General features: G+C 47.0%; 1 protein-coding gene across 1 annotated transcript; it reads right to left on the reverse strand.

Moving 5' to 3' along the window:
- Nucleotides 1-2,466: 2,466 nt before the first annotated feature.
- Nucleotides 2,467-5,622, reverse strand: LUZP1 (leucine zipper protein 1; the record flags this gene model as incomplete). The annotated part of the gene is made up of 1 exon (XM_010157806.1): nucleotides 2,467-5,622. A coding segment is annotated over exon 1 (3,156 nt), but the record flags the coding sequence as incomplete, so codon positions are not given.
- Between the last annotated feature and the right edge of the window lie 5,557 nt (nucleotides 5,623-11,179).

Below are 11,179 nucleotides of genomic sequence, written 5' to 3' on the forward strand. Positions count from 1 at the left end.
AGTACAAAAACGGAAGTCTGAAATTACACCTTGTGCCTTGGCATCTCCTTCCAAGAATTACTGCCAGGTGCTCAGTTTGCATCTGTCCTGAGGGGCAGGCAGGGGCTGAGCCTCCAGCCTGCTTTATCCTCGTGCTGTGCTGCAACGAATGGTCAGACATCGGGAGCATTTCATGGAGGAGAGGAAGGCATATTTTGGCAAAACCAGCACAGACTCTGTATTTTCCACATAGGATTCTTAAGGCAATCTCAGGCTGTGGATAGTGGAGCTGGGAAGAGGTAACAGTTATGCCTTCCCAGGAAAGCTGAATATGCAAAATTAGCATAGATCAGTGCCAAGCCTTCTGCCAGAGAAAACCATACATCTGTAACTGAAACACAAATCCCAGCAGGAACAGACTGCTTGCAATGTGATGCATTTTGGAAGCCTGAAGATAACCTTCAAGGGGAGATACTCTGCTTTTTTCCAAGGGCATATGCAATAATTTGAGCTGCCCAAAACACATGAAATTTGGCATTTCTGTGTATCTAGTGTCTTTCAGTGTAACTCCATGCTCCTTGTTTATGAGCTAAAAATATATTTAATTTATGACCGAGAATTCAGATATGTGACTATGTGGTATCAGGGTAATTTTATTTTGAAGTATGATGCAGAGAGATACCTAACTCAGTACTCAAGTCTTGTGAGAAGTAACCATGTGGTCACTTTCCTGACTGCTTGTCACTGCGGACACACGCAAGGCTGGAAACAGGGATACCCAGGATGACCATGCAGAAATCGGGTTGTTCTGTCAGGCACTGTTGTAGGCACACCACATAGCTAGCAAATTTGATCTGACAGTGACAGTAAGACCACCCGCAGAACGTACTGCAGAGCTACGTTCAGCCCTGGAGGGGAATCCTAGGGGGAAGATGGAAAGAAATATGTGAGTACCCACTTTTTAGGGCTCTATGACTAACCAGGAGCTGACCCCAGCTGCAAGTGAAGACCTCTTCAGCTGTGAGACTCAAGGTTTTGTGTGCTGTGAATTCAAACTCCTGCAATTAAGGGAGGCCCAGGGATTGATCTCCCTTTTCTCAAGAACATAAGCTGCCATTATGCAAAAGGACAAACTCAGTCATGTTAGTTCTCCTGGATTCATGAAAGAGAAATACAGACTGCCTGTGACCCATCAGTGACCCTGATCTTGGCTTGGAATCTCCCACCCAAGAGGTGGGACAGAAGTGGGGTTACACACACCTTGTCCCCATGATTTCCATTGTCTGCTTCAAGCACAGTGTCCAGGTGATGCCATTCCTAAATAACCCCTTCAATACAGGGACTTCAGGTTGCTCACTGGTGCTGATGAATTGCAGATATCATGCCTTAAGTCCCTGATATATTGTTAGTGTCCAAATGTAGCTGGAAGGCCAACCTGCACTTCATAACACCTTGCAATAGACTCTGAATAGCAAAGCAATGGTGCAAATTCTTCCATGCTTCTCAAGGCCACAGAAGTGGAAGAGATGTTTTACAAATGTAAAACCTTTCACATCTCCACAACCTCATCTTTGTCAATGACAGTCATTCATTATGAATCTGTCCCCTCTGCCACCAGCCCTGACAGATGCTTCAGATGGGCTCCTTCTGGAGACCAGCAATAGCAGCAGCTGCTTAGTGCAGCTCCAAGTAAAGAGCAGAGGCAGAAGCTGCAGCAGGAACTGGCATGTGGTTTAACGGGCTGGAGGCACACTTGGTGCCAGTGAGCTCACTTGAAATATGCTGGAGTCTGCAGCTCCAGTGGCAAGTGTAACTCACCAGACCAACTCTCTGCACATGTCAGCCCTGCTTTGAGGGACTCCCCTCACTGGTACCAACCAAAGGAACAGTAAAAGAGCACACCAATTCCTGTGGATCTTGCATCTTTTCAGATGATATACTGACACAGATCGAGGAGTGTGCAGCCCTGTGTAACCAGTCACCACTCATCTGTTTAGGAGGTGCCTAGGAAGCATTTACAGACCAGGCTCTAGTTTCACATGTGGAAACCATGCAGCTCTTACCAAAAGGACCTATGTCTCTACAGATGCTGTTAGACCTACCTGAGGCACAACCCTATTAAAATCTCCTAATTTCCACCGTTTTTTCATTACTACTCCGAGTTGACAGTGCCATGCAAAGCCACTCTGAAAAGCATACCACATCTTACACAAAGTGTGGCTATGTTTTCTCTGATCTTAGCATCTAAATGCTACTCTATAGTTATTCATACATCATTACAAGACCTAAGCAGATGGATCTAATTTCAAGAAGTTTAAATTGGGACATCACATATGAGATGTGCCACTGAAGATAGCAGGAGCTGGGAGAGGGCAGCGCTTCAGGCATTAAGCTGTAAGAATTTTAAATCAGGCACCCTACAACTAACAGGCAACTTGGAAAACCTCATCAACTGAAAGATAAGAGTGTTTAACACAGGATACTTACAGGTAGCGTCATCCGGTACCAAGCAGAAGCCGCTGTAGGATCACTTGCAAAGCTCTTGCGTGTTAGTAGTTCAGATGCACTTAAGTTACTTTTGGTCCTTCTGGACCCCAGTTCAGGGGCACTCCAGGAATTAGGTGTGGCACTGGTCCTTGCTGAGGTCTGCGCCAAGGAGTCTGTTCTTGCACTGTTCCCTTCTACTTCTGAGAGGTCCACTGAGGACCTACACATGTTTGTAGTACTGGAAGCTGCACTTTTCTCCATTTTGGTTTGAGAGTCCTCCAGGGAATGTAAGCCTTGTCTTGTTCTCCAGGAACTTCTCACAGTGACATGTTTTGTTTCGGATGAAGCTGCATCTGAAGAACCATGGCTCTTCCAGCTGACTGTCTCTGAAGGTGGCTCACTGTTCCTCTCCATGAGTTCTGAAGTCTTTATCATAATGCTGCTTCTGGAGATCACTGTTTCTGCTTTACTTCTCAGTGCTGCTTCTCCAATTCTGTCCATCTCAGATGATTTCAGAGCACTTTTATTAAGTGATATCTCTAAGGGTGTGGGGAGATTGTTTGTTATTGGTGAAGGCTCATTTGGAGCAACTCTGATGTTGCTGGCAGTAACTTGCCTTTCCTTTGCTGCTATAGCTGCACTGGTCCTTGGAGCTACTGGTTCAGAAGGGAATATTGTGATGCTGCTTGTCATTTTATTTGTTACCATTTTAAAACCAGACTTCTGTTTTTCTGACTCTGCCTCAGAAACAGTCCCTCCCATGACTGCCTTCATATCCTTTTCAACAATTGCAGGTTTAATGACAGCTTTTGATCTCAGAGCTTCTCTCGGGCTGAACGACCTTCTGGATTTAAATCCACTGGTGCTGGTATCTGATGGTTTTATACACTTGGTGGACTCTTCATCATTTACAGTGGTTTTGTCATTTTCAAAATGTGATGCTCTAAAAACTCCCCTGGAATTGGAGAACTGCTTGGAACTGATGTTTCTTCTTGTCTCAAAATCTGACTGAGTTGGTTTTTTGCTTCTTCCAGATTCTTCATCTGAATTAAGTTTTTCCTGGTTATTCTGGATGGTTTTGGAGTCCATTTTTAAGTCAGAATTTACATGATCTGTTGCTGAAGTTGAAGTCTGCTCCATGTCTTCTTTATCAAGACGTGTGAGAATCTGCAGAATGTCTTCCTGACTCCTGGCGTGATGGGAACGTTTTGTTAGTGTTGAAGGCTTTGCACTTTCAAGTGATGTGTCTGCAAATTCTTTTTCCTGGGAAGTTATTTGTCTTTTAGCTCTCCCCTCTGAAGACTGCTTATGTGATGCAGCAAAAGTGTTTGCTACTTCTGCTTTAGAGCCAGTGGAGTCCAACACCGACACACGTGAAGAGAGGTGGTACGTGTATGCTGAAGCTGTGCCATTGGAAGAGGTGTGATTACCCCTGGCAAGCAGCATGTCCCCCAGGCAGTCACTCGCTTCTGCCTGACTTGTTTTCAGCTTCTCGGCCAAAGCAGCCACTGATTCTCCTTTGTTTGACTTTTCCTCCCGTGGGTCAGCAGCAGTTTGGCAGCTGCCACGAAGCACCTGAGATGGTTTTTCAGCCTTGGATCTCAGGCCTGTGTCACCAATAGGTTTGGAAGGTGATTTCCAAGATTTCTGCTCCTGTGCAGCAGGAGGATACCGGCTGAGGACAGATGGCTGCTCTTTTGATCTCTTCCCCTCATTCTGTGTGATGCAGCCTTCCTTCAGACCAGAAGAAAAAGTGGAAACTAAAGATTTCTCTTCCAGCCTTTTTGTATCTATCACAGCAGTGTCTGAAAGGACTGATGCACCAGATGCTTTTCCTGCCTTCCTGTTCATTAAGCTTGGACTGGGCACCTGCTTAACCCCATGGCTGTAGCTGTTGCTACTGACAGAGAAATCTCTGTTTCTTGCTCTTTCACGGCGCTGCTGTGGTGAGAGCTCCCTTGGTTTGTGCTTGGCAGCTGACAAATCAGCTGTGACACCTCTGTATTTAGGCCTGTCAATTTTTCCTCTGCTAGGAAAGCTTGTATCTTCATTTCCAACCTCCCCATTCTCCAGATCTTTCTGTTTCTTTATTTGCATTTTTATTTCTTCTAGCTGACCCGTTAAGAGTTTGTTTTTATTCAGTTCACTCAGGTAACTGTCTTGCAGGTCATTGTTTTTGGCTCTCATTTTTTTAAGTTCTTCTTCTAAAGATTCAAAACATTTGACCTGAGTTTTAAGTTTCTCAATTTCTTGAGTGAGATCTTTCACTTTGTTGTCTTCCTGATTTTTATTCTTCTGGTTTTCTGATTTATTCCTGGTTTCATTTTCTACATGTTTCAGGTAATCCATACTTCCCTTCCTCCTGGTCTCCTTAGAGGGCAACGTAGAAGTCAAGTCATCTTCAATCCTCAAATCATTTCTGTCCAGGAGATTATTTGATGACCTTTCTAGCAAGTTAGATGCATTTCTAGTTTGATCTGCCCTATTTAGTTTATTGTTTTGTTCTAGTTTCTGTGTTAGCTCCTGAATTATTTTTTCATTCTGCTTTTCTCTTTCATTAAAATTTTTTCTTTCAGTGATAAAGCTCAGTGCTAAGGATTTCAGTTTTTCTAACTCACCTGTTAAGCTCTGCTCAGTTTTATCCAGCCTGTCCTCAGATGCTTCCAGTTCTTTCACTTTCACTCTAAGTATTTCTAATTCTGTAGATATCTTTTTGGTCAAGTTCTTTTCTTCATTGAGACTAAGACACAGCTGCGTACAGTCATTCTTGCTCCTGACAAAGGCCTCCTCCAGCTTCTCCAGCTCTGCCATTCTCCTCTGAAGGTGTTCGATTTCTGATTTCAGCTCTTGGGTGAGGCGCTCTTCCTCTTCAAGTTTTTCTTTCATTAACCGGCAAAGCTCTTCAGCCTTCCTAATTTCTTCATCCTTGCCTTCAATCTTCAGCACTCTTTTCCGCAGGGCTTCAACATCAGCCAGCATGCTGGAGTTGCTGCCTTCTGCCTGGATAACTTTGTCCTGGAGGTCAAGCAGCTCATCCTCTGCTTTCTGCAAATTTTTGGTTGCTTCCTCCAGTTCATCAAGGCGGCGACTAAGACTCTGCAATTTGAATCGTAGGTGCCGATTCGAGGTTTCCTTGTAACCTGTAAATTCTGCCATGTTTATTTTTTATTCCTTTTAGGTGAAAGCTTTGATTAGTCTGAGTGAATAGTGTGGTCTTTAACACCTTGTGTATTCCTGGTACATTACTGTTTCTTTGAACAGAGGCAATCTCACCCTGAAAAAAAAATGCTTAAAATCAATATAAGAGCTCAGAATATTCTCACTGCTTAAGTTATTTATATAAACATTTATAGCCTAACTTTTTAATTGTTTTTTAATGAAGTTCAACAAGACCAAGTGCAAGGTCCTGCACCTGGGTTGGGGCAATCCCAAAACCAAGTACAGGCTGGGCGGAGAATGGATCGAGAGCAGCCCAGAGGAGGACTTGGAGGTAATGGAGGCTGAAAAGATGGCCATGACTGGCAGTGTGCGTGGCAGCCCAGAAAGCCAACCGTGTCCTGGGCTGTATCACAAGTGTGGCCAGCAGGTTGAGGGAGGGGATTCTCCACCTCTACTCTGCTTTCGTGAGACCCCACCTGGAGTTCTGCATCTAGCTCTTGGACCCCCAACATCAGAAGGATATAGATCAGTTGGAGCGAGTCCAGAGGAGGCCACAAAGATGATCAGAGGGCTGGAGCACCTCTCCTATGAAGAAAGGCTGAGAGAGTTGGGCTTGTTCAGTCTGCAGAAGAGAAGGCTCTGGGGACTTTACAGCCCAGTCCTGAATGAGTGTCAAGAAACCTGGAAGGGGACTTTTTAAAAGGACATGTAGTGATAGGACAAGGGGTTTAAATTGAATGCAGGTAGATTTAGATTAGACACCGGGAAAAAATCTTCCCGGAGAGGGTGGTGAGGCACTGGGACAGGTTGTCCAGAGAAGCTGTGGATGCCCCATCCATGGAAGTGTTCAAGGCCAGGCTGGACGAGGCTTTGAGCAACATGGTCTAGTGGAAGGGCAGGGGGATGGAACTAGACAATCTTCAAGGTCCCTTCCAACCCAAACCATTCTATGATTCTGTGATTAAACACATTTCTGAGTGCTAAATTAGAATACATGAAACTGTGGAGAAGAGACATGGTCCATTTACTTTGCTTATACAGGATTTCCAAAAACAGCCTGTTCCCTGTAGCTGAGGGAAGGAAATGCCCTCCTCTGCTGCTCTGCACAGACCATGTGTGCACAACCAGCAGACCCTCACCCCACTGCTCAACAGTCAGCACAAGCTGCCTACGTGCAAGTGCTTAGGCTGTGAAGGTTCATGAACGTGCAGGACTCAGGTCCCTGTAAATGGACATGACCACACAGCAGACACTTCTCTTTTCAGCACTGCGCCAGTCTCCTGAAGACGCCTTCTCCTGAATACATGGAGATTCAGGAACCACAAACAAGACCTGGAAACTAGAAAATGCAATCCCCAGCCATTTGGTGGCCACTGAGGAAGGTGCAAGCCTCCACACACCCAGCACAGAGTCAGAGGGTGTGAGCGCTACTGCCAGTCGGCACTGTCCATTGCTGCCAGTATTTCTCCTGCAGCCCAGGCTGCTTGGCAGAAATCTTCACCTGGGTTTTAGTCACATCCCCAGGACACCGTGCCAGGAGAGTTTCAAGTTTCTCTCTCCTGTTTCAAAAGCTGTCATTGCCCTCGGCTGCCACCCACTCGCCCACCCAGGAGATGAGCAGTTACGAATGCTTACACCTCTTCTCCTTGCTGCCACTGACAATGCACAGTGATTATAACACACAGGCACGCTGTAACACACTAAATGTAGACCTCTTCCCAGCTCAGCTCAGAGGTGGCAGGGCTCTCTTTAAACAGTCCCTCCGTGCCTGGCAGGGAGTGGGGATCTGAGCAGGCCAGAATGATGTGTGGGAGGACCTGAAGTCCCTCTTTGGCCCTCAGCATTAGCATCGTTCCATCCTGGGCCAGAGGCATGTCCCAGTGTGCACAAGGGCTACTGCAAATTAGAGGGGAGGGGGGTGACAAAGGCTCTGCGCCCTTGTCCAGGCTGTCTGCCTTGACGCAGGACTTGGCGTTGGCATTTATATGGAGCTTCCCTGCAGAGGAAAGACTCAGGAGTTTCCTATTTCACAGCGCTCAGAAGAGAAGAGCAGGATGTGGGGAGGAGACAGTGCCTGTAAGGGAGACTGTAGCGCCTCAAGTCTTTGACTCAAGGCAGTTCGTGTCCTGGCGGGCAGGGAGAGCCTGGGCTGCCAACCGGCACACCGGGCACTCGTGGTGCACAGCAGGCAGACTGCAAGCCCGCTCCCAGGGACCTCCCTCAATCTGGGGGAATCACCAACCTATTTGCTTGGTCTCACACACCTCAGGCAGCTGAAAGAAGCACGCGGAAAGCAACCTGGCCTTGGCTGCACACCTATCCCAACCCTCACCACCATGATCACATCCTGCCCTGGGCCACCCACAGACTGTAAACACCACGTGGGCCACAGCACTGCTGCACAGCTGTCTGCAGACAGGAAATGCTGTTCAGACCCCAGCAGGATCCCATCAAGAAATGTCATCAGAGCATCGCAGGAAAGGCCAAAGTGAGCAGCTCCTCAATACCCTGCAAACAAAGCCCTGTCCCCAGCAGGCCTCGAAGCAGGGAGTTAATGGTTAACCCAGCACTGGCCACCAGCTGGGAAGTAAGAGCTGCCTCATCTCCGGGATGCAGCTGGCGCAGCACAATGCAGACAGCCGCGCAGCAGGGCTGGTGTGCAGTGCTGGTTTTCAGGCTGCAGCTCCTGCACATTGTTTCAGGGGCTGTATACGGCTGGCGAGTGTGGTACTAGCTGAGCGGGCAGCTCTGGCTCCCAAGTGACAGGTCCCTCACCACAGAGAGACCATGGTGGCTCCACAAGCTCTGCCAGTGGGACCAGTGACACAGCTCTCTTTGTGGGGAGGGGTAGGACATGGATAGCTACAGGCAGGGGGGGGGGGGGGGGGCACATTCCTGCAGTGTCAACTGCCGCCTGGGTGGAGCAGGACCTCCCTCTCACACACTTGGCACCCTGGGGAAGCCCCACTGTGGACGCCAACAGAGGATCAACCTCAGTGAGCAACTGGGTACACAGAGGCAACCCTGCCCTGAACATAATGGGCTTCCGCAGAAAGAAGAAACAATTGCCCTGGGAGGTGACCTGAGGTGGTCCAACATAATCTCCACCAGGAAGGAGGGGGAGTTTTGGGCACAGATCCCTTGGAAGGGACCCAGTATTGCTAGTGAACTACCCATCTTGTTGCTCCACCAAACCATGGTCCTAAAGCTGGTTCCTACAGAGTCTAGACCATGGCTAATAACATGCCTTTGTGTCTGGACAGGATATTGCTGGGTGAAGAGCTCTGTGGGGGCCACCAGTCAGGATTTAGACCCTCTGCCTACAGCTCATGGGTCATAAAGAGCAACAGGAGGAATGTTGGGACTGAGTAACTGATGTCAGAGGCTGGTCAGAGGCCCACAGGAGAGCCTGATTTAGAATGAAACACTCAAGGCTTCAAATTAAGCAGAAAATTGAACTCAGCTATTAATTGCATGAATTAATTACTAGTGGTGTCCCTCAGGGGCTGATGCTGTTTAATGTCTTAGTTAACAGAGATTATGGGATACAGCATGCTCTCATCAAGTTCGTGGATGATACTAGACTGGGAGGGAAGGGGGAAGCACAGGTGATAGGCTTGAAGGCAGGGCTGTCCTTCAGAGGGACCTTGACAGGCTGGAGAAAGGGGCGGACAGCAGCCTCAGCAAAAAGAAGTCTGAGTCCTGCTCCCGTGGCATCAGGACAGACCAGAGATGATGGCTAGAAAGCAGCTTCACAGAAAAGCATCTGGGGAGTCTTGGTGGATGAAAAGTTGAAGAATGGTCAGCAGCGTGTCCTCTGGCTAAAAAGGCCAACCATAGACTGGGCTGTGTCAGCCAGCAGGTCAAGGGAGGTGTTCTTTCCCCTCTGGGTCTTGTGAGGCCACATCTAGAGTGCAATGTCTAGTTTTGGACTGCCCAGTACAAGAAAGACACAGATGTACTGGCTGAGTCCAGCAGACGCCACCAAACTGGCCATGGGCTGGAGCAGTGGACATACAAGGAGACAATGAAGGAAGTGGGTTTACTTAGCCTGAAGAAGAGAAGGCAAAGACCTTTTTCTGCCTGCAGCTACCAAACAGCAGGGTGTAGAGAAGACAGTCAGGCGCTCCTCTGAGGAAAAAAGCAAAAGATATAAGCTGCAAGAAGAAAAATTCCAAGTAGTTATTAGGACTTCACCCCCGGCCCCGTGAGAGTGGTCCAACACTGGCACAGGGTCCCACAGAGGGTGTGGAACCTCCATCTGTGGAGGTACTCAGAGCTCTACCAGAGGCAGCCCTGGAACTCCCCAGTACCTCCCCAGCTGACATGGTTTGCTGCTAGAGATAAAAGTGGCTCTATCTACTTAGCTTAATAAGGAGGAGAGGTAAAGCAACATCTTCCACAAACAAGTATGTGGAGAGAATGTATCCATGAAGTATTTTAGCAGAAGGCACTTCAACTTCTTGGCAAGAACCAACCCCAGTACTTGGAAAGAGAACCTAAACAAATTAGTAATACAAATAAAATACACATTTATAAGATTGAGGGGAGTCAGCTGATATGAAATACTATCTTAGATGTAGCAGAGTGTTTTAATCTGGTCATGTTTTGAGTGACTGCTTGGACCAGAGACCTCCAGGGGTGCTTCCAACCTAAATTACTCTGGCTGTTCATGACTTGCCTTCTCTAGCCTGTCACTGATATCAAAATACCAGAAGGAATGGTGCAGGATTCAAACATCAGGACTATTTTTAATGCTAATATTGTTGGGGGATGTTTAAACAGGACTTGTTAAATAAATCTGATAGGGCAATAACTTGCTCAGCTTGTAAAGATACTGAACAATCTGACATGGATGGACTTCAGATTTTTCTCTCTCTCTTTTTGGAAAGTGAGCAGTATTCATCCTAGCTCTATTTTACATTTTTAGGAGGGGAAAAAAAAAAAAAAAACCCAAAAAAAAAACCAGAAGAAAAGAGGGTGTCCCGATTGACAAATAGCAAAAAAACTGTGGCAGTGGCAAATATAATAACAGTTCAGTTAAATGGTGCTATCTGAGTTACTGATAAAGTGAGGTCAGACTCTGAAGGGCTGTATCCTGGAAACACTGACAAGGCTTAAATGGTCACAGCTGAAAGAAAAACGGTCACTTATCAGATGTACTGCTGCAGCTCAGAGGCATACCCTCTCGGCTGTATCAGCAGTAAATACTGAGTAGAATTATGACAGTAGAAATGACATTATTTTGTGTGCAGTACTGGACTGTGTCCAGACACCCAAGTCTGATGCATCCCACCTTGTTTAAGTTGTGACACAGAGCAAGAGAGACACCTACAAATCACTCGAGTCTTCTAGACTCAAATAGAAAAACACACTTATGTGTCTTTATCTGACCTTCCCAAGACAGGACTTTGCACAGCAGAAGAATCACCCTTTGAGGGATGATACTCTTCACACTGACAATGAAGGGAACACAGACATAGAATCACAGAACGGTTTGGGTTGGAAGGGACCTTAAAGATCATCTAGTTCCAACCCCCCTGCCATGGGCAGG

The sequence above is a fragment of the Eurypyga helias genome, unplaced genomic scaffold, assembly GCF_000690775.1.
Source record: "Eurypyga helias isolate BGI_N326 unplaced genomic scaffold, ASM69077v1 scaffold438, whole genome shotgun sequence".
Lineage (NCBI taxonomy): Eukaryota > Metazoa > Chordata > Aves > Eurypygiformes > Eurypygidae > Eurypyga > Eurypyga helias.